The sequence below is a fragment of the Plectropomus leopardus genome, chromosome 21 (genome assembly GCF_008729295.1).
Source record: "Plectropomus leopardus isolate mb chromosome 21, YSFRI_Pleo_2.0, whole genome shotgun sequence".
In the NCBI taxonomy this organism is placed as follows: domain Eukaryota; kingdom Metazoa; phylum Chordata; class Actinopteri; order Perciformes; family Serranidae; genus Plectropomus; species Plectropomus leopardus.
The window spans coordinates 12,841,889-12,865,770 of NC_056483.1; the positions used below are offsets into that span (position 1 = coordinate 12,841,889).

Below are 23,882 nucleotides of genomic sequence, written 5' to 3' on the forward strand. Positions count from 1 at the left end.
ACTATGATGGGAATCATGGGTGACTGAGTTTTTAATGCAAAAACAAACGTAGCATGCCCATAAAGCAGAAAACAGTTGGTACACGTTCACAGACTGGAGAAAAAGGACATTCATTGTATTATTATTAGTTGTTAGTAACATTGAAATGGTGAGAGGTATAATTTACTTACACATGTTCTTGAGTCAGAGCACACTTTTTAAGTTGATATGAAAATCTAGTGTTTCACAATCAGAAGAATCTGAGCAATATTAGTGTTCATTGTCATGTCGGCTACTTGTACATTTGATGTCCTTTAGCTCTGTTTTTAGTCTCTACCAATTTTGTTTTTTGTAAATTTTATTTTCCAATATAAATGGGGTGCTTCACTGCTACGAATTCTGGTGGGGTTATACCACACCCTTTCACTTATTTGTTTGCTGGTTTAGGCATGGCTGGATTATGCAATGATGGGCCCCTGGGCACAGATATGCAAAAGGCCCAACCACCTTTTTGTTGTTGTTTTGTATCTCTGAGTCATTATGCATCCTTTGTGCTTTTGTGTTATTTTGTGTCTTTTCTTGGTTATTTTTGTTTTCTCTTAATGGTTATTTTGTGTCTCTTGGTAGCTCCTTTGCATCTCATTGTGATTATTTTGAGTCTCTTCCTGGTCTGTATATGTTATATATGTACATAAAATATCCACTCTGTGGTTTTGAATTGTTGAAACTGTTTAACATAAATCACCCCAATTTTTTTTAAAGGTCTAGTGTGTAGGATTTAGTGGCATCTAGTGGCTGAGGTTGCAGATTGAAACCAACTAAAACTTCTCCCATTTGCCAAGTGTATAAAAATACAGTGGCTAATGCAAAAAAAGGCAATTGGCCCTAGCTAGAGCTAGTGTTTGTCCATTCTGGGCTTCTGTAGAACAACATGGTAAACACCAAGGAAAAGGACCCGCTCCCTATGTAGATATAAACAACTCACTCTAAGGCAACAAAGACACAGTGATTCTTATTTTTTAAGTTATTATAAAACATACTTATTATTCACTTTCTTCCAATATATCTGGATAACTGGATCTATACATCCTCAAAGGAATTATTAAGTACATGATTTTAGCATCTTCAATAGCCCTGAAAGGAATAGAAAATTACACGTTATTGACAAAATAAATCCCAATAAAATCAGTAAACATTAGTTTATTGAAAACATTCTGTCCAGCATTTTCTGTTATTAAATAAATATGCAAACAGGTTAAAAAAAAACAAACACCACAATTCAAAGAAGTTTGACAAAGAGAAAGTAAGTAAATAATGCTCAGACATGGGTGAAAGTGGGAATAAAACATTAGTTGATGGGTTAGTAGAATCATGTATATGCACCTATTTGAAGTTTAACATCACTTTATTTCAAACATTCAGCGTTTCTGTCTTCTCAACAAGGCTTTCTGTACTTGTTTGGATATAAAAACAACCTGATACTCTACTGTAAAGAAATGACATCAAAATAAGAAATATAATGTGAAATCAGCAGCTGAGATAGGGTTACATGAAAATGATTTAAAAAACCTGATTCTATTTTTTTCTTCCAAGAACAACTTTACATTAAAGGTACTCTATTTTTCAAAAACCAACGTTTTCAGTCCCGTATCTGAAATTATCAGTGTTCCATGGCTCATCAATCCCGGCCACTTGAGGAGCACAGGTACAGAGTGGGGAAAATGCACCTCTGCGGTCCCAAAGGAAAGAAGAAAAACTTGCGTCACACCACAAACCTTTTTTTTTTTTCTTTAAATTTTTCTCATCACAACACTCTACATTGGTAAAGTTGCTCAGGGCAACAGTTCACTCAAGATGCAAGGGAGAGAAACCTTAGCTCCGAATGCTGTCAAACTTGGCAAGATGCAGAGGAATGATGCATCTGTCTGATGTATCTGCAGAGAAATGAAAACACTATTACTTTAAGTCTGTTCTGGGCCCTACACTTTTCTCATCTGCTGCCTGGGCTGCCTGCGACCGAATTGGTTCAGACTTACTTAATTACTGAGGCGTCTGCCTCCATCGCTATACTGGCAGATAAATTTGTGAATTTGTGTGTGAGCGTGTGTGTGCTCAAGCGGGAGAGAGAGAGAGAAAAGAGAGGAAGAGATGAGTGTTTGTGTGAGCTGTTTTGAAAGATCTATAACAGAAGCATCGGGACAACTGTAAAGCAAAGAGACAACACAGACATGAGTGCAGTGTGTGCATAGAAAAGAAACATATTTTATTCAGTGTGTGCAGAGATATGTGTCTGTGTATGTGTGTGTGTGTGTGTGTAAGAAAAGGAGAGTGGAGAGCATGGTTGTAAATAATGCATACATGACACTGAATACAGAAAATGATGTACACATAGATGGTAAATACCATAAAAACTGACACAGTGAGAAGAAAACAGAAACTCACAGTGACACAGCATATGAAAAAAGACATCATATGTAAGAAGGGCTGAGCAATATATCAATTTCGGGATATGAGAGTAGGTAACATCTTAGATTTTTGATATAGTCCTGTCTTTTTTCTAGTTTTGAGGGGGCTGCTTTACAGTAATATAATGTAAGTCTTTAAAAGGCTGTTCTAGCTGGTCTCTTATTTTCCTTTAACCATTTAAGGCTCATTTATACTCCCTTTACTCACAAAAATAAATCCCGTAATTTCAAACATTGTGACCGTCAGTGTCCGCATACCTCCATGCGTCCTTTATGTTGACATATGTCCGATTCCTTCCTTTCCGTCATTTTTAAAGGTGTCCTATGGTCTTATCGTACCTGAACTACGCTATACTGCCCCCATGATCTCAGATGGTACTGCTTCGTTTTGTCTGTATCCTTACGCTTTTAGAAAATGTACACAGAGCATTGACAGAAGGCTCCATCCATGTCAATGTATGTATCTAACATTTGGCATAAATGAGCTATTAGTGATTATATCTACATTATTGATAATTAAATATGAAAAAATGTCAATGTGTAAATGTTTTGTGAAAGCACCATGAGTAAACCCTATAGTACAGTCACAAATCAAGGTTTTTGATCAAAAATATTGTGATATTTGATTTTCTCTATATCGCCCAGCCCTATAAAATGCGAGCGTGTGCGTGAATTGTTTGTCGTTGTGCTCACAGCTGATATACTATTCTTTTTCTTCATATTGCAGGTTGTTTTTCCTGCAAAAGCAGTCTGCCAACAGTGAGTGTGATTAAGAGTGTGAGGCTGATCCATCCCCCCTGCAGTATACATGGGGTTAATCTCATCAGGACAAACACAAAAAGTCAATTAACCTGGCTGTCAGATACCTGCGATTACTTGAACCATCCAGGACTCATTTTATTGTCCTGCTTGGTGAAACAAATCCTTTTGGTTCTGGTCTGGTCCTTCTCTAAAGCAAATCAGCCACAACAAATAAACAGACATCTAAAAATGCATGAATGTGAGACACACTAAAAGGACAGAGGAACTGCTGACCAAAAGGCAATAAAACAAAGAAAAAAAAGGTGAAGCTTTATTGTTATTTATTTTACAAAGCATCAGTAAAATCAGCCCTGAAAGATAATTTGAGTAACTGTAAAAAGTGTCATCCTTTCAATTTGCCCTAGTATAAAAGTCTGTTTTAATACAAAGATATTAAGCCCCTACAGTAGAAGAGAGTTAGAAGACAAACAGACTTTAAGTAAATATGTTTGCCAAAAAAAAAAACATATTCTAAAATAAAAATGCCTGTCAAAAAGTTAGTCAGCATAGTTAAACAGTTTGTGTTAAAATGAAAATGGTGATATTATTTGCACAATTCTCTTTACCTAATGATTTTGCTAAGCACAGCATGCAATGCTAATTCTGGAGATGCTTTTTTTGCACTACTTTTTTATGTCCTATGACTTATATATTAGTAGATGGGGGCTTTTCATATTTTAATGTTAGTATGTTGATGTTTTGATGGATATAAAAGAAGCATGCACAAGTCATACAACTCGGTCTCAGGCTATTATCCAAATTAAATAGCTTCTGGTTATTCCAACTTTATTAAATTTAATTTAGAGGTTAGTAATTAATTCCAATTTTCTCTAAAAATAAATCTTCCTACATTTAACAAACTGCAAGCATCTATAATTTGCTATAAAAATCATAATATGTATGCTTCACATGCTTAAAAAATAACTTAAATATGTTGGATCACAATAATTTTGTTATTAGTGAGGAACCTAAGACAGTGACAGATGTTTCTGACTAACATCTCCGATTTAAAGTTTAATAATGGATAATAATGATCATTCTAAAGGTCCATTTCTTTCCAGTTAGACAAAAAAAATCTGGATTGACTACAGTACGTACAGCGTACGTTTCACAGCATCAAGTATTTGCATCTAGTCCTTTGTGTTCATCTTTGCACATGAATACATATTTAATATCCTTTCGTCAAAGTGTCCCTTCATCATCATCATCAGCATCATGCTGGTGTAAATCTCCGCTCCGCTTTCTCATATGTCAGTGACGCCCGTTCGTACTGATCCAGGATTGCACTATTCTCAAGAAGTCTACATGATGGAGACAATGCAACATAATGTAGAACATAAGCAGACGCACACACACAACAGGACAGCACATTTTTCACACTAAGAGACAAAACAATGGGTAGCACTTTATGTGACTGCTCCGTTATATGCAAGCATAAAGCTGCAGGCGTGAACTTCCCAACGTACTTTTTAATGAACAAGTTGCTCTCATCACTTATTTACATCTCAAATTTATTTGTCTAAATTTTTTTAAGTGCTTATGGCAACCTCATGGAAGCACAGTCTTGGAGCATACACATGAATTGTTACACACAGGCATAAATACTATGCTTCACAATTAACAAAACACAAAATCAAATACTACAAGTGACATAAATCATGCAAAACTCTGTATGTGCGTCATCAGTTAAGACTTGTAAATGACAGAGATTTAAATGATCTCAGTGTGCTTTTTTTTAAATGTGTGCAAAAAAAATCCCACTGATTTAATTCAATAAAAAAAAAAACGTGGGAGTGTGTCTGCCTTCAAATTTGTGCTTTTACGTTGACTTAGCAAGTGTCTTTACACGATTATTATGAATTGCTGTAGGCCTACTGGGAGAAAAAAGTGCAGAGGTTAGACACATTATCTGATAACAGCTTCAACTAAAGATGATTGAAAAAGTCCATGCTAATGAATATCCACTGAGTGATACAATATGTCCCCAAGGGGACATACAGTAAACTTGAGCATCACAAACACTTCAAACAAACTCACTAGGAGGGCAAGATGGCTGCAAGCAAGAAAACCATCTTGGTGAAAATGAACAAATAAAAAAACAAACAAACATAAAAAACAAACAAAATATAAACCCGCGCAAAGATCACAGAAAAGGAAAAAAAGAACTTACATAAAAATATATACTGACTGGGCAAATGATGACTACACAACAACATATAATTGATTGTTGGATAAGGGTGCTTACCTTGAGATTGTCTCTTAGACCCTAGTTGTGTTGTACTCTGATTCATGTTTGCTCAAAGAGCCAATGAGGCAGAACCTGAAATGTCATGGCTCTTATATTTAATATCAAACTCCTTTTGCATAGAGAGGTCAGAATGCATAATGTGCTACATAACAGCAGTGAAACTTCATTAGTGCGTAGTCTCTGGGAGCCTCGCATGCAATCTTGTAGAAAATGAATAAACAGTCAAGAACACTCTGGAAAGAGCACATAGAAAGTGCATGCAGGAAAGTATTTTTCTCCAAAAATGTACTCTGGTACCTTCACATGGTGTTTTTGTAAACATATACAGTTACTTTTCAAGCAGTCAAGGTGCAAGTACACAGTAAAATACTCTTCTATTATAGAAAATCTTATTCATGCCAAAATATGGAGCTATATAGAATATAAGTCATATATTTTTTAGTATCACAGTTAAGAATAGAAATGCATATTTTATAATAATTTGCATTAATGTCAATGAAGTTAGTCATCTCTATGAGGCACCAATTCAAGCCCTTGTGTTAACAGTCAAAAATGGACTGATTACAGAATTAATATCTTTTAAAATGAGGTCTGTATTTGCTTAAAGAGCTCTGACAAACCTCAAAGGACAACAGAGCTCATAGATTTAAGCTCTAAAGCACAATTTGGGAAAACTAGCGTGGGGCACTTGACATGTTCAAGGATGAGCATGCAAGAGGGGGCAATCATAATTTAGCCCTTTGTGAAAGAAGTTTGTAATGATAGAAAAGGGGAGAAAGAACAAGGGTCAATGCAAAAAAAGAAGCTTATTATAATCTTAAAAAAATAATGAGAGGAAGAGGAAGAACAAAGCTAAAATAAGAGGAAAACAAAAATAAATGTAGGCCTAAGTATCCCACACACAAACATCCCCATAGTTAACTCTATAGTTGTTGCTCTTTCCTCATCAGAAATCTATGGATACTGACCGCTGTACTGCCTTTTCGTGGCGTGAAAGCCGGTGGCTGGTGGTGGGAACTTCTTCCAGGTCGTCGTCCAGGTCGCATCCATTGTCCGCTGCCTCTTGCGAATAGCTGTGCTTCATGACCAAGATGCTCCTGCGGTTTCCAGTGGATGGTAGCAAGGGCCGCACTGCCATGGGCGGCTGTGGAAGGTCTGTGAGCAGAGTGGCGGCTGCTGCGTCTCTGCTCAAGTTCCCGCGGCTTCCTCGGCCACTGAGTGAGAGCTGGGATATGTGAGCGGAGCCAGGGTTGGAAGAGGAGCCACAGTGGTGATCGTGGACGCACCGTGAGGAGGCACGACGGAGGGCGTGGTAGTTCTCAAAGTCTTCCGCCAGGTCGACTAAGTCTGCTGAGGCCGCCGCAGCTGTGGTGGCACTCCGTAAAGTACACAGCTCATAGTGAGGCGGCTCAAAGACCTCTTGGAACATGGTAGGGTCAAAGTCCTCACGCCGCAGGATGTACTTTTTGCGTGGCTGCTTGATCTGGACGATGACAGACACGATGAGGAGGATGAGGACAATGCAACAGGTGACACCAATTATGGTCCCGTTTGTGTTGTTTAGGTTGTCCAGGATGTTGGCTTTCCTCTTCTCTGTACACAGAGACAGCACAACAGACAGGGAACTTACAAGAGAATATGAACTATATGGCCTCGCTACATATTCTCATTCCCAACTCGTCAAATACCAACACATGGTTAGTGGCCCTACACTCCAAACTCTCGGTACCCCTTTAGCGTCAGTTTTGGATGCTTGGGGAGAGGGAATCAGTTTTTGCTTACTGCCAAGCCCCAAGGAGTGCGCCAGGGTTTGAAGCCAATTTTTGTTCTGGCCAAACAGTGGAATAACAACTTTTGGCTCTGTCACATGATGCCATTGGGCCCCAAAAGCCTTTTTCACATACACTCACACTGAAAAATCAGAGGATGCATTTTTTTAGCATCACACCCCCTGTGAAATGTGATTTGAACCATTTGGTCCAACAAATTATATAATATATAATTTCATCCCCATTCAAATTAGCTGAGTGCTAGACCGGAAGTAAGCCACTTGGACGGCGGAAGTTAGCCCCTCGGCTTGGAAAGTCTGTTGTGGGCTTGCTCCATTGGCCCAACGATGCGGATGATCTAAGTAATTTTACACTTGAGAAATCAAATTTTGTTTGGCATCATGTGCCACTGAGAATCTTTAATAGGAATTAAAGGGGCCCAATGCTGTATCCAGTTTTCCTAATACTTTCATGCCCATTATATGCACAGTGTCTTTTTTTAAAAAAACTTTCAAATGTACAGCTTCTGCTGAAGCATGACTTTTCTACAATAGAGAAGCATTTATCAACATCAGGAAAAGTTGTGTGGGTTTTGGACTGAATACAGCAGATTGCAGGAGGATCCCCATCAATGGCATATGCCGAGCAGCAAGTTAGACCAGAGCAGAGAAATAAAACCAAAAGTGCCAGTCAAAGAGAGGGGGGAGAGCCGACATCAGGGCAAGGCTGATCCGACTTGGACCAAGAGCTGTTCCTCTACCAAGCCTTCTTGTGGCTAATGTCCGGTTGCAGGAGAATAAAGTGGATGAGATTGGGGACTTCTCTGCGCACATCTTGACGGAGACATGGTTAACCCCTATCATCCTGGATCAAGCTATTGCCCTGGATTGGCAGACCTTGTTGGGAGCCATAAGGACACAAAACTGATGCAAATTCAAAAAATGCACTGCAAGGAATGAAGCCAACATGCCCAAGCAACCGGATAGAATTTTCACAGTAGCTGGTGATTTTAATCAACTCACCCTTCAACTTCAAAGATTGACTTTTTAAACAATGACTAATAAATCTACCCTCTACCTTCTTCTACCTTCTTTTTTGGAGCAAAAAGTGGTACAGCTGTGGGAGAGAGAAGGGTGGATCTCATTCAAGAACCTAGCCAAAACATTTTTTGCACCAGGCTATAAACATGTTATATCTCCTGTTGGGCATTTTAACATGAGGGTCTATGGGGATTAACTTACTTCAGGAGCCAGGCTCAGGTGGCCATTTGAGAAACTGCAGTTTCTGACACTTCTGTATTAGCCTAATTTTTCAGTCCCGAAGTTTGCCACTGGGTTTACACCCAACTTATAAAGCTAATGTTATCTTAATAAATTTGGTTGACTCATGTCATGACAGTTTAATTTCTGCCAACAAAATCTATGGTAATTAAAAAAAAGAGAAAAGCCTGCTGTTGTCTATGCCTGTTTGAAATCAGGGGCCCATAATTCAGACATTCAACAGAATGAGGTAATCTGCCACCATTGCTACATGTAAAATGCATATGCCATGCCATATGCCATGCAAGAATGGAAAGCTAGAAAGGCATAGCAACAGTATTACGGGGGTTGAGGATTAGCAAATGGTCATGAAGATTTCCTTAGCAACAGCTCAAAGGAGACACCATTGCTCATGTGTAAAGAAATCTCTAACAGATGGACCTCATCATGTACAAGATTAAGGCAACCATTTTCATGAGCTATCAAAGAAATGGATACAAGGTCACATTGGGTCATAGCTATAGTCCATTTATCACAAGGGAAAACAATGAGTAGCATTGACTAAGTGTGTGTAGTGAGGTGATCTGTGGGGAGATCTGTGACATTTAAATGCTGAATGAACATGTAGCACAGCACACGGAGTTTCAATGACAGTTAAATTGTTACATTGAGAAGGGTAAAGGAGAAAGGAATAAAACTTGACATTTTACCACTAATGAGGACAAATGTGGGCACTATGGTGGCCCTGTGCATTACTAGAGCAGAGAAAAGGCGGGAAGATGGAGTTAACAGGCTGAGAAACATGGCTTCTTCTTGCTGAGCGCTGCACATTTTCAAACTCTTACTGTCGGGGTGAGAGGTATCTTAGTCTGAGTGAGGTATAGACCATGCAGAGTTTAATTAATTGATGCAATATGTCATCTGCGCTGTTTCAGAGAGAGTTACAGTACTGTGCACACAGAATGAACAGGCATATCTGTGTGCAGCTTTTCTATCTGCAAAGCTGGGAGTTTCCTGCTAACTGCACCTGAAGAGAAACTGAAGCAGGCGGGAGAGTTAGTGTGTATGTGTGTGTATGTTAAAAGGAAAAACTAGAACAGATCTTAATTGCAAGCCAAGCACAACAGCATAATGAACATCAAAAACACATTGTATTTATTGATGTGGGAGTCTCAATACTAGAGGGCTCAACTCAGGGGAGTTACAGTATAGATCTCATCTTATCTGCCTGAAATACAGTGATGGACGATGAAAGGTCGAGGAACAGAAGACTAATTAATTGGCAATATAATGCAGAGAAAAACTGGCTCATCCCCAGAGTCCCCTTCACACGTCCCCACTAATTATTGGAATGGCATCATGTACCGTACGAAGATGCTTCAATAAGAAATTCTGCGTTAGAGGTGTAATAAATTATGGAGCTGTCAGTAGAGAGACACCGGGGATCAATGTATAGATCGAGTGGCTTTAAAATTCAGTGCAGCGAGGGATCAAACTATAGAGGAAATGAAGAAATTGACAGAATACACAGGACCTTGTTTGCCTTGAGGCATGGAAACAAAGTAAGGCACCTTGAAAGAACAGAAACGGAGAACCTGGACCAAGAACAGGATCAGCTGAGTCACATAAAATCTGTTTTTCTATATTATACAATTTATTATCTAACAACTATGGCTGAACAATATATTGATATTATATGATATTGTGATTTGAGACTAAATATCGTCTTAAATTTCAATATCCTAAAATAGTAAGTGTTGTCTCTTTCTGGTATTAAATGCTGCATTACAGTAAAATGATGTAATTTTCTGACCTTACCAGAGTATTCTAGATCTTTTATTATTTGCTTTTACCCACACAATCATTTTTATCCATATTATGGATTATTAGGTATCAAAAAAATGTTGTTTAAATATATATTAAAGCACCAATGGTCAACCCTAAAACAGTGATATTGAGGTATTTGGTCAAAAATATTGCGATATTTGGTTTTCTCCATTTGCTTAGATCTTAATACAATATGATTAAATAGTAACAAAAACCAACACAACAAGTCAACAAAGTAATCCTGATTATGTTAATTTGCTCTGTTAATCTGGGAATTTCTAATTCATAAAACTAACACACACAAATGAAGCCCATGAAAACTTGGCTTTTATTTTTTAAATATTTATCTTAACCATTGTAGAATAAATCATTATGAATCACAGTAAAAAAAAAATCCTGATTGGTGCACAGACACAAATGCCATAACTATTTTTCCAACCATGATCATACTAAAAGTACAGTACTGTTTAAACCCACTCTTTTCCCTGTCGCTCTCCATGGTGCTGAAACTTTCAAACACAGTCTCTCCAAGGCTATGTTCACATTACAAACACATCTGTCCCATATACGTTTTTTTGGTCTAATGTGACACAGATTATTATTTATTCAGAATAGTGTGGGCATATAAATGTGTTTTTTTCCCCCAATCAAACCATTCCTTCATGTAACCTGACACATAGCAGCCCCACCACTCCCAACTCCTCTCACACCTACTCTCTCGCCACAGAACTACAAGCAGTAGTTGCTAATAGAGTAAGTGGCCTGAAAGTCCATTGGCACTACAGCCTGTTATCTCGAAAACAAATGCCCATCGCTCAAAGGGCATTTCTCCGAAATTATGCTACACACTCTCTCAAACAGAAGCACATGGCTATTATAATGCAGCATGACATTATCAGACCTTCCAATTATGGCGATCATTCACTTGTACCAGTATGTCCATTTTTAACCCAAATGCCTGTTTGGCAAATGGAACGTCTTTCGCTATATTGGTTGCATGTGAACTGTTTAGGGGCAGAGATCTGTCAGGTTGGGGTCACTTCAAACATGAATGAAACCTTTGTGTCTCTTTTGATGATGCTAAAAAGTAACATCTCACCTTTGCATTGGTTCTCATCCCAGGGGTAGACACAGTTCTGCATGCCGTTACACACCAGTGTGTTGTTTATGCACATGTTACTGTGACAGAAGAAGGCATCTGCATCACATGGAGCTAGAAAGGGATGAAGCAAATAAACATAAAGTTACTTTAAATGTCTGCAGTAATGTCTTCACTTTGCTAAAATCATTATCTTGTACTTACTCACTTGCATCTAATCAGAAGCCACAGAAACAGTTGAGTACATTTCAGTGAATTCCAGCTCGTTAACAACAAAAAATGTGTAGGACCCTTTAGAGATGCTGCAGCACAAATCAGTATTTGAAGTACGGCTGATGAGATCTTCCAGTGCGCCAGATTTTGAGGAAATAAATTTGGATGGGCATTACTCAAATCAGACCTATCCCCCCCAAACCCATCTGTTCTTCATGAATTTTCATCCTCATCCTCCTCTTCAAACATTTGCACAGACAACTTGTGGATATGAATGCATTTCTTAGAATGTGTTTGTACTGTATGTGTGCGTGTGTGTGGTGACCAGAAAGATAGCCGTGACATTTCACATAACAAACCCCAAACAAATTCCTCCTATTTATGCGAGATGTTGTTTATTCCTCCTTGGTGCACAGGCCTTGTCAACAGAAATTTAAACCAGGCCATAAACATTAGCATGTGATTCATCATGGCACCAGCACCTCCCAGTGTGGCCTGAGACGCAGCACTGCCTTCACGTCTCAAGAAGAAGAGTCACCCATCAGCAAGACATGATCGTAAAACCAGTGTGATAATGTTACTGCTCCATGGTATATAAGCATGACAACGGAGCGAGATAATTTAAAGCCAAGGTGCCCTTGCTCTCAACAACCAATCAAACTAATGCATAAGCCCGCTGATTGGCCAATTCACTGCCTCCTACTGTCAGTTACAAAGAGAAAGAGTGCCACAACAAGCTAGCGACAGGGTAACAGTTTGTACCATTCAATCTACAGTGTGCAATAATAGAGGTTTTATTATAGGCTTTGTATACAGCAGAAGATATCTCTTTTATATCCTTGGTTGTATTATACAAGGACATTGCAGACAATGGCAAAAATGTGGCAACACTGGATATTTCCATCAATGTGACATGACATATTTTATTGGCCAAAATATAAATTTTCCCATGTGGTTATAGTATTTCTAAAAAATCTATTGAATCAAGGTACTACTCAATATTGCCATATGAAACACCTTTTTTGGTAAAAGAAGTTGCAATATTGTCCAAGGAAGAAATGTGCACTCACAAGGTTAGAAAAACAGTGGTAGAAGAAGTACTCAGACCACAAGGTAAAAATACTCCATCACAAGTAAAAGTACTGGATATAGTATGAGTGTAATAGTAATATTTTCCATATATGAACAATTTTCTTTCCACTGATCTATGCCTGGCAATCGTATCACTGCACAGAGGGAAGTGTGCATCTACTCATGTAAAAGAGGCTTTTGACAGCGCAAGATATAAACATTAATGGCGTCCTCCTCAGCTGAGCTGTAGCATTAGCCAGCTCAGTGGTTCTAGGTTAGCTAGCAGTAGATCCATGCCTCCGTCTTAGCGGTAATACAATTAGCAGGTATAGTTCTGTAGAAAGAAAATAGTTCCGACATGAAACTGCTCAACAAGTACTGTGAATTATCCTGAGTAACCTGATCATTATCTATGAAAAGAGACATGGCTGGTAGTTTTTTTTTTTTTTAATGTATTTTATGGGTGTTTTAAGCAAAAAAAGCAGAGTGCCATCTTGTTCCATTATATCAGAGTGAAGCCTCTCTACGGTTGATATCTCTGACACTTTACAACGTGTATCTAGATGGATAAACAGCACTGCAGGTAAGAGGAAAAGTAGGTATTTTTCATTTTGGGGTGACCTGTCCCTTTAAGTGCAATACTTGAGAAAATGTATCTAACTAATTATATCACGACTGCAGACTGGAATTAAAGAATTACCCATGGTAAGTGCTTTTCATCAGTACACAGACTATCCATTATGCACACAGTTTTGTAGACAAGTATATAAATAGTAAAAGTATTTTGAGACCACTTTCATTTTCTGGACATTCGAAACGTTACTTATTTGCCACAGATGTGTGACTATAACAAATGGCTTTATTTAGCCGCTCTCTCTCACTCTCTCTTTCTCTCTCTCTTGTGTGTCTCTCATCCTCTCTCTTTATCTCCCAGTCTCTCTCCTCTCACACATAACACTGGCACTGGGTACTAAAGCAGCTTGCCAGTGGTATGGCAGAGCTGGGGACTATTTGACAGTGTTACCACTGTGATGTATGGCTGTTTTCATTCCAGCACTCATCCCAAGTGAATAATAACACACCAAATTAGAGTGACTTATCTCTATCTCTCTCTCTGTATCCCGTCCTGCCTGGGCCTTTGCCAGCATTTCCTGAGTCATATTGGCTCTCTGTGTGTGTTCTGATACTCCTCTTCCCATTTTCTCCCCCTTTCCCTCTTTCTCATGCTTTTTCTCTCATACACCATATGCCAAAGATGTAACGCTGTTTTTTTTTTTGTTAATAGCCAGCAGAGGGAGCTCACTCCTTCTCCTTTTGCCTCCTTCACACACCACAGACCAGACGATATAAAGAGTGAGATCCACACTAATCTCATACGAAATTAATTTTCAAGACATTCTGTGATAAAAGTGCCCTTTTGCCCACACAGAAACATCCCCAACTCACTGCTGGAAGCATAAATTAACTCCTAAATGAGTGGCTGATGAAAAATAGTCTGGGTGTCTCTGCAGAGGCTCCGAGAGTGAAGACTCTTCTGCAGTGAAGCGCTAGAAGCAACACATGGTTTACACCAATGTTTGTCATCAAAAAACAATTTTAGAGCTGTGTTTTTGTTGCACAGGGGTGTAGTTAGGCTATGTCTGGTAGATGAGAATGATTCTTTATTTTGTCTGATGTGATGTTATTTTTTGCGCTCACACCTGCAGTCATGTAATCACTCGCCTAATTTGGAACATTACTGTCAGTTACTGGTTTTGCACTCATGATTATTGTCTTTGATCATAATGTCCCTTTTTGGCAATATATTTTATAACCTCCTTCCATCATTGTCTATGCTGAATTATAATAATATGGTTGATATTAAATACAGTAATGTGGGAGTCAGTCCATCATCCCTATCTTGCCTGCAGCTCAATCAAAGTGTTCCTGACTGATATCAAAAAGACAGAGACTAATGAGGCATTTTGTCTGTGTTAATTTTGTTAGTATTTGTGCATGTTTTCTGAAAGCTTATGGATACGAACAAAACAGAGCAGTACCACCAGAGATTGTGGGGACAGTGTAGTTTAATGGATGTATCTATTTTGATATGTAAAGGGTGTATATCTTTAGTCGCTAGTTTACTACTTTTCCTCCCCCATTTCTTCAGCCCAGTGACCAGAATGAAATGTTGGCATTGTACATTTCTGCAAAGCACTAACATGCCACATTTGTACATTTTATTATGTAGCATTTCAATGTCAATTTAGTGACCTAGTTTTGATTACATGCATATAAGCTGACTTTGTCATCTGAAAGTGGATGGGATGATGGACAGTGTCACACCAAGATGAAACTGCTGCCAGGCTGCAGACAGCAGCAGACCACTGCTCAAGACCAACAAACACGAAAACCAGTTCTTTTTTAGCGAGCCATTGCTGTGTTTACAGCGGGGATTGTACCAAAAAAACTGCATATTTTAGGCCAAAGCATGTTTTTTCCTAACCATAAACAATTGTTTTTTTGTGCTTAAACGAAACCACACATTGACCAGCGTTTTGAAACCTGAAGAAAGGTATAGTTCAATATATCTGCGCATATTGAAGTGCAAACATTATATATATCTGTGGTTTGCAGAAATGTACAATGCCAACATTTATCCCAGAAGTGGGGTTGATTTATTACTTCTTTTAAATACCGGCTAAAGAACCATCTTTTTGCAAATGACCATTAATTTTAGATATAACTTTAAAAGTATTTTAGTTTGGTCTCTTACTGTTATTTACCTATTTATTGTCATCGAAAATATTGCATTGCATTTTATATTTTGTTTGTTAAGTTCTTTGTTAAACACTTTCAATTTAAATATAATTGCCTTGACTTAATTAACACATCTTAGTCAAAACCCTAGTGGTTCTCATGAGAAATTTAAACTAAGCATTGCAATACTGTATGTAATCTAAATACACTGAGCAAAAACAGCGGGCTTTGTAGGATGATTAAGTGGATTACATTTTCTACTTTTGTTATGTAATTAAATCCCAGTTTCAAAACCCGGGATATTGTACAATCCATCAATCCATCCATCCATCCATGCTTCTTATCTCACTGTACGTTTCTGTACTATGCAACAATCTAATATCCCCACACTAGTCTCTTTAATCCCAAAGTAACCAAGATAACAAGTGTGTAGAGATGATATAATCAGGTCTAAGACCTAGCAAAGATCCATATGCTGATAGACATTAGCATACTGTTTTGTTCTCAAACGCTTTCATGCATTCAGCAAAGAAGCTTTGTAAGAAACGAGAAGTGATGTGTATAGTGAAGCAAATTTCCATCTGCAACCCCTGAGACGGGTATCTGTTGATGAGGCGGAACAATGCTGACAGCCAAGATGTCACACAAGCACATTTATCACCGAAGACATAATTGCTTCTTGGGTAAAGATAGGCTTCACTTTCTTATACTTCACATTGGTAATCGTACACTGTAGTTCTGCATAGCATGTGTGTGTTTGTATGTGTTTGAGCCTGAAAACAGCACAAGATCAGTAGTATCAGCAGGTGTGAACCCAGCACAGGCGATGAAGGTGGATGTTTGCGTTTGGGAACATCGCTCTCCCCATCGGAGCATCTCGCTGGGAGTCAGCAGCTGTGAATAGTTCTCTAAAAGCTGTTGGTCCCACTGGGAACCAGCAGCTGTGAACAAACATATAAAGGCTTGGGATCTACTGTGTCAAGGGAACACTTATTGTAAAAATTGCCCTATAAGCTGCAAACCCTGATAGTGCACCTGTAACAGAGTACACACACTCGAAGTAGTTACACGTTGTCTTTCTTTCACTTGACAAGAGGAATTTCTTAACTTCCTGTGTGTCTGTAGCACACAGTGCGAGAGGTACTTCAGCATTACATACTCTGTCTTTTTCCCAAATTTGTTCTGGTACAAGTAAATAGAAGGTATGTGAACCAACAAAGTCCAATGCTTGCTGTGAAAAAAACACATTTTTTTTTCTATTTGGCTAAGTCAAATGAATGTTTGATAGACACCAAGTCAGTATTCTTCGTCTGAAATTATTGAACGTTTAAAAAGAAATACAACCTCATGTTGTGTGAATCACATTTACACGCCAACTTCGTAGTTTTCAAAACAGGTTCAATATTCCATGTTTTTTCGTGTGTGTGTCCAGTTGTTTAATCATTCTGTGTCCCCTCTCTAAAATCTGACATTTTTGTGGGTCTGGAAATGCAGCGCAGATGGAACTCATGATTGTTTTGTGCTTTTAGAGTTTCAAATGATAACTGTAGCCTTTCTTTTTTTAATGCACTTGTTTTGTTTAATAAAGTCAGCTTATTTTTAATTCTCATCATATCAGCGTTTTGTGCATATAGGTAAATAGTGCACACATGTAGTCAAAACCATGTACATAAGATTTACATGTCATTACATTTGAACACAAGTCTCACCCTGTGATAAAATGACGCTGCAGACTTAAATAAGCTGCCTTACTCCACTATTAACAATGTACGATAGTGAGTTTTACTTTTTTAAACTACTCAAAACAAGTTGATTTGCACTAGCAGCAACTTCAGATAGAAACACTAGACTGAATTACTTGTTTGTGCTGCTTCCCAGTTCTCTGGTACACCTGTTCATTCACTGTGTTGACTGGGTTGGTGCAGTGCTGCTGAGCTGTGGTGGATGCTGCTCTAAAGGCTGAGGTCTGGCTGGGGATCGCCTGAGTGACTTAGGCAGAAGCGTTGCCCCGGCAACAGCACATCCTGGCTCTGCTTGGTGAAAAGGCCTTACAAAAGGGGACGCTGACTTCACAACACAAACAGGTCCACCACTAATGTTGTCGCCTATTCTGTGGAATAGTGTCTTATCAGTACAATATACACACACAACCAATGAAGACATGTTGTAGGTATGTAAGGAGTGACAACTGATTGGTAGGTCTTAGGCACATGAACTGTTTGAGCGTCTGTGAGTGCACCTTCTATTTAGGTTTATGTATGCACAGCAGCGCAATGTGCAAGAGGTCTGGCTGAAGGTGAACACAGATCAGCGGGTGTGGTGATTATTAAATACCCTCATCAGTGGTTTCATAGCTCTGAAACAGCTGTGCCAATTACAGTTAAACATGATAATGACAGCTCAGCAAATGGAAAGCTTTACCTCAGGAAATGTCAGGATGGTTCAGAGCATCACAACATGAGCACACATCCCTACAAATCTGCACCCCAAAGACAGACGGAGTATGATTTTCCATCAGGTAGTTACTATAGAAACTATAGAAATAAAAACTAAAATAAAAGAAAGAAACTGATTTTGTGAAACTGTTTATCTGACTATATAGAACCAATGCTATTTTAGTAATCATTGTAATTAGTCTGTGAGCCAGTATGTTGGTATGCATTTTCTAAAAGGTCCAAAGTGTTGGAAAATGCATGATAGCATGGCTACAATGGTAGCTTTCTATGTGCTATCACTCATTTTTCATCCCTTGATCATTACAGTTTTTTCTTGCCATTTTACACATAAAGCCAGTTAAAAAGTGGATAACCTTCACAGAAAATCATGTCGTCATGTATCATTGTAAAGCTTAATCTATCGACCTGTCACATTTTCATGACACAAGGACAACAGAATTTGACCTCTAATGCTGTAATAGGGGCAACACTGAATGCATCTACAAATGTTCTTATAACTAACTTCATATTGATTGGATGTGCCCATGGACAGGTTTATCATGCAGGGCACAAAAAGAGTTTTGAAGGCGAAGTGTGTAAGATTTAGGGGGATTAGGTGGTGTCCAGTACTGAGAATTGCAGATTGCAACCAGCTGAAACTTCTCCCGGTGAAGATTCCTTTAGTGTTCATTGTTCAGGAGGTTTTTACAGGAGGTCCTTCTCTCCAAAACAAACAGACCCAGTGATTTAAACCAGTCAAAAACACTTGAAGCAATAATGAAGCAATTTGACTAGCAAATCAGTGTTTTTTTTGCCGCTTCTCGTTGCAGTTGGGCTTCAAACTAAGATGGTCAACACAAAAACGTAAGAACGCTAATGGCTCCAACTAGAGCAAGTATTTGGTTTGTCTGTTCTGGGCTACTGTAGAAACATGGCGGTGTTTCCATATATAAGGAAACGCTCCCTGTGTCGATATAAACAGCTCATTCTAAGTTAACAAAAACACAACAATTCTTATTTTCAGGTTATTATAAACTAAAGAAAACATACTTATTATATTATAATCAATGTCTGCGAAAATATTCCTCTAAATCCTACACACTGGACCTTTAAAATGATATATTGAATTAGTAACAACACTTTTATACAACCATCTAATCTCTTACACAGTCACATAGTTAAATGTACACAACAGTGGTTGCACTGCGTGTTCAAGGATAAACACGAGAAGGTACTTTTGCTGTAAATAAAGTTGATAATAAGAGTTGATAGAGCCCTGATAACTGCATGTCTTATTCATAAGCATAATAGTGTGTAGAGGTCTGTGTAACTATACTGTAGCACCTAAGTTTCTTTTTAAGGTGATTTGATGAAAGCAAACACAGTGAACTTTCGTGCACTATGACACAACAACTCTGGTATGGCATTTCTCAGAGGCTGCAGATTTATCAACATATCAATCATGCTGCCTTCAGTTGCTGCAGGGATTTCATGAACTGAAGGAGAAGCTTGTCATACAACGTTAAGCAGCTGTCGACAACAAATTCTGTAGAATCACATACATTCATTCATGGATCAATACAGATGGACTTCCCTGCTTTAGCCATACATGTTCTTTTGTGTGCTGATTTTGAGTTTTTGATTGAAATATATTATTTATATTTCATACTCTCTATTGTTTTTAGTGCTGTTTCAAGCCCACATTGTAGCTACTAACTCACTTCCACTAATTTCAGATGCACCCTATGTCGTTTTGTTCTGGAACCGGGCCTAACTGCAAACTCAGTGAATTAATTTAACACATTTCTTCTATCTACTTTATGTAATACAGTTTTTAGGCTGCTCGTTATTGTTAGAGTTTTTTTTCTTTCTCATCCAGTTTACTGCGAGAGATTCCTCTTAAAGTTCCAAAAATGGAGATGCAATGTTCAGTTTTGCAGTGTGTGTATGTGTGTGTGAGTGTGTGGCATTAAAAGATGCTGAATGACACTGACATACTGTATACTCACAAGCTCCATTCACCTCACTGGTACAAAGAATGCCCTCTGCAACCCCTGTCAGGCTACAAGCTCTATCAATGAGGAGCCGCTGAATGAGAGGGAGGAAGAAGGTGTGATTCTGTTGAATGTGTGTGTGTATGTGTGGATTCAAATCTCTCCGGGAGAAAGAAAATGGGTAGCTGTGAACATACTGTAGCTCACCCAGATATTCCTTTGTCTCAGTCTCTCACTCCATTTTTCTATCTATCTATTAAGGTAGTGCTGCAGAGCTGAACTAAAAAAAATCCAGCAATACTGTCATATTCACAATAACCCACAGGCAATATTCCATATAATGGAAATCACATTTCTTGCTTTCCGGCTTGTCTCTGTTTAAATGCTCATAAAACTAAATGGAAACCTCTGACAGCACCTTTTCTATTAACGACATTGGATATAACTTGCCATAAACGTGGTCACTGTGCCTCCATCTTCCTTTAACGGCAACCACTAAAGACCAGACCTGTTTTATTTTGACGTCAATGTCGTTGTCACGGAGTAGCAGCCTTATTAATAAAGCTAATCAGTTTCCTTCACTTGGTTGGTCATGCTGCAGTAAACCTCTTTATGATAAAAAGCACATGTGTGAGGGCAGATATCTTACGCTCTTGGTAGGTGGTGAAAAGGATCCGGAAGCGGCTCCTGCGGCTGGCCTCGTCCGCCCACATGCGGATGACACCCAGCGTGGAAACCAGCATGATGTCATTGGCCACCGTGGAGCAGAACTTGCTCTTCAGGTCTTCCACCGAACTGAGACGAGACAGGATGAGATAAGATAGCTTATTATCAAATAACATTTGCTGTGAATCTCAATAATCCACAATGTACTCTTTTTTTGGCCTGTTATCGTGGGATCACAACTTTATATCTAAATTATCACAAGATATTAACTATAGTGCTGGGGAGCTCATATTTGTTTCAAAGCATACCATTAATACTTTAATAATATGCTTATCTCAAAATATGGAATATTGTTTTCTTTGAGATTTTAGTATCTCCTTATCTGGACATAAAATCAAGTTGCTGTTTTGCAGGAATAGTGTGATTTAGAAATTTAATGAAAAGATCAATAGCTTTCTAATATCTGTCTATTCAATAGCTTAGCTTAACATTAACTCTGGAGACAGGAGAAAAATGCAAGCAAGACTCTGTCCAAAGGTAACTAAACCCACCCACTACTTTTGAATAAGCTCCCTTATTAACACATTATTATTATTATTTTTTAATCAATACAAAAAACAAGTGGAGAGACGTCATGCTGTGGTTTTACACAGAGTTATGTTTGTGTTTGATTATTATTTGGCCAGGTGCAGAGTCAGATCCTTCTGTCAGTACCTGACAGAAGGATCTGAGTTGAGACATTGGTCTTTAGTTCCCAGTGTGTTACCCAGTAAGTCATGTGAGGCCATCCTGACATGGACAGACTAGGGCAAAGGAACAGTATCTAAAAGCACAATTGTAAGTTGTTATCTCAAGATAAGGGGATGATTTATTCATTATTATTAGATAAAGGGCCTAAAAAATAATAACTCATTACAGCCACTTGGAGCCTCTGTGTAATTTGGCAAAATGAAAGGTTAAAATGTCACACCTGCCACCATCGTACACTGCCACAAAGTTGCGCTTGCATTCGTTGGAATTGGCCATCTCATAGTCGAGAAAACGCAGGTAGATCTGTCCGTTGGCAGAGAGGAGGGGAAATACAGAGAGAAATATAAGACATCAAATGAGGATAGTTAAAGATGTGGACTTGACAGATAAGAAAAAGGTGAACAGAAAAGATTTCAGCTCTATCCCATTATGGCCTGTGCATCTTACTCATTATCCCAGTGCCTGATATAGCAGCTCTGTAATGAAATAAGACTGACAGACTGCAGCTTGTACAAAGTCATTACACACGCATATCAAATGAGGACTCAGAGACAGACAGAGTCTATTAGCTTTAGACTCATTATCCATATCTGTTGAGATAAAGCATTACACAAAACCTACAACCTTGTTATACTTTAAGGAGACCTTGGACATTTTGCCACAAGCTTTGAATGCTCAAGAGACAAAATGTCACCCACTTATAGTTTATTTTACACAAAGACCCTTCCTTTGAAATTCATGGACTCCAAACACTAAAGTAGATAACAAAGACTTTCAAACCATGACAGGTATATGGACTATTTTATTACCCTAACAATCCCTTGTTGAGTGAAATATCCACCTTGCTACCCACCTTGACTCTTCACAGCAGCTATCCTGGGTGAAACTAACACTTCCTTTCTGCCTTTGCATCATTGTCTGTCACTCATTCATCAGGCCAACATCGCCCAATCACAGCTATGGTTCCGGTCGGCTGGGCACAGCACTCGCCATCATTATGTTTAATGAGTAGGCCGCTCCAGAACTGTGACAGGGAAATGTGACGCTTCAAATGCCCAAAGACGAAAGCTACAGATGGAGCAGGATAATGGACCTCGCAATGTCAACTCAGCTCCAACAACATGACAAGTGAAATGGATCGGAGGGGGAAAACAAGCTAGCAAATCCCCCTCTGCGATTTCATACAGGTGTCAATAATCTTCCATCTAGTAAAGATTTGTCATATTCAGCTACTCTTTTGGCTGTATTGGCTCTGTCATAAGAATCAGGGCATATCTGTATTCTATGCTGTGATACTGAATGAAATACTACTCAATGTCACAGCGGGCTTCAGAATGCAAAGATGAATGTATATAAACATATACTGTGAATGGGGAGTATATGCCTTTCCTATAATTTATGTGTATGGCTTTGTATTGATATTAATGTCTTGATCCCTACAGTAAGGGCTGGAAGACGGAAGAGGCTCTGAGGATAATTTCTTCTCAGACGTCACTGTGGAGTGCTGTTGTGGTCTATTGAATACTGCATGAATTTCCAGTACAGTGTCTCTTAAATGTAATTGAAATGTTGAGATGGTGGACATAAAATTTGGTTTCTGGCCAAACTGGATGAACTCAGACAGACATGATGATTAACTCAGCGGTGTGAGAGGAAGATCACTTGACAATGTAGGAAGTACAAACCAATCGCCAAGATAAATGTTGGTATCGTTTCTGCAAACCACGGATAAGTTACATTTCCATGTTAGTATGTAATGGATACATTAAAACTGTATGTTTCAGCAATACTCTGGAAGATGTGTGGTTACAGTTGGTTATGTCTAGGAAAAGATAAGCTTATAATACAAAGGTTTAGGTGCAAAATCCCCACTTAAAAGGCAGCTATGCCTGTGCACAATACAATCATTTTTTCATGGCATTATCACAGCAGGAAATTAAGCAATGTCTCTGTAAAAAAGTGCTAACTATTCCCGGTGGAAAAACAGAGACATGTTACTACAAAACTACCACCTTGATGACTAAAAAGCAGCTGGAAACACAGCTGCAATTTGCCAAACACCAATGTTTGATGCCTTAACAGCTGCAGGACAAACAACAACAGGCTGCTAAAAAACACTCACTTTAATGACTAAAAAGCCACAGGAAACACAGCAATGACTCACTAACACACAACTCGTTTTATTGTTTATCTTGCAATCCACCATCCATCCTGCTCCTGATGACAAAGTCAGTTCATATACAGTACCACGTCTCTTGAGAAACACTGATATGAAATAAAATGTGCAAATGGAACAAATTCTTCGGTTGCATAAATGTACAATGCCCAGTAGTGTAATGTAACTACATTCACTCTAGTGCTGTACTTAAGTATGAATCTAGGGTATTTGCATTATGCTTTATAAAAGAAAATGAGAAAACGAGAAAACAACAAAACAAGAAAACAAGAATCGTCCTATCTAGAGCCAGTATTTGGTTTTGTCCAATCTGGGCTACTGTTTAAATATGACAGTGCCAGGATTTTTATTCTCAGGTGATTATACACTAAAAAGAACATACTTTCTTAAG

General features: G+C 38.6%; 1 protein-coding gene across 1 annotated transcript in view; it reads right to left on the bottom strand.

Moving 5' to 3' along the window:
* Window positions 1-4,458: 4,458 nt before the first annotated feature.
* neto1l (neuropilin (NRP) and tolloid (TLL)-like 1, like) overlaps window positions 4,459-23,882 on the bottom strand; it is an 80,236-nt gene continuing 60,812 nt past the window's right edge. Inside the window, exons 7-11 of the mRNA XM_042510658.1 lie at window positions 21,536-21,618; window positions 20,549-20,694; window positions 11,448-11,561; window positions 6,462-7,086; window positions 4,459-4,546 (exon numbers count right to left, since the gene is read on the bottom strand). Coding sequence (XP_042366592.1) covers window positions 4,459-4,546; window positions 6,462-7,086; window positions 11,448-11,561; window positions 20,549-20,694; window positions 21,536-21,618 — 1,056 coding nt within the window. The remainder of the gene's footprint in view (window positions 4,547-6,461; window positions 7,087-11,447; window positions 11,562-20,548; window positions 20,695-21,535; window positions 21,619-23,882) is intronic.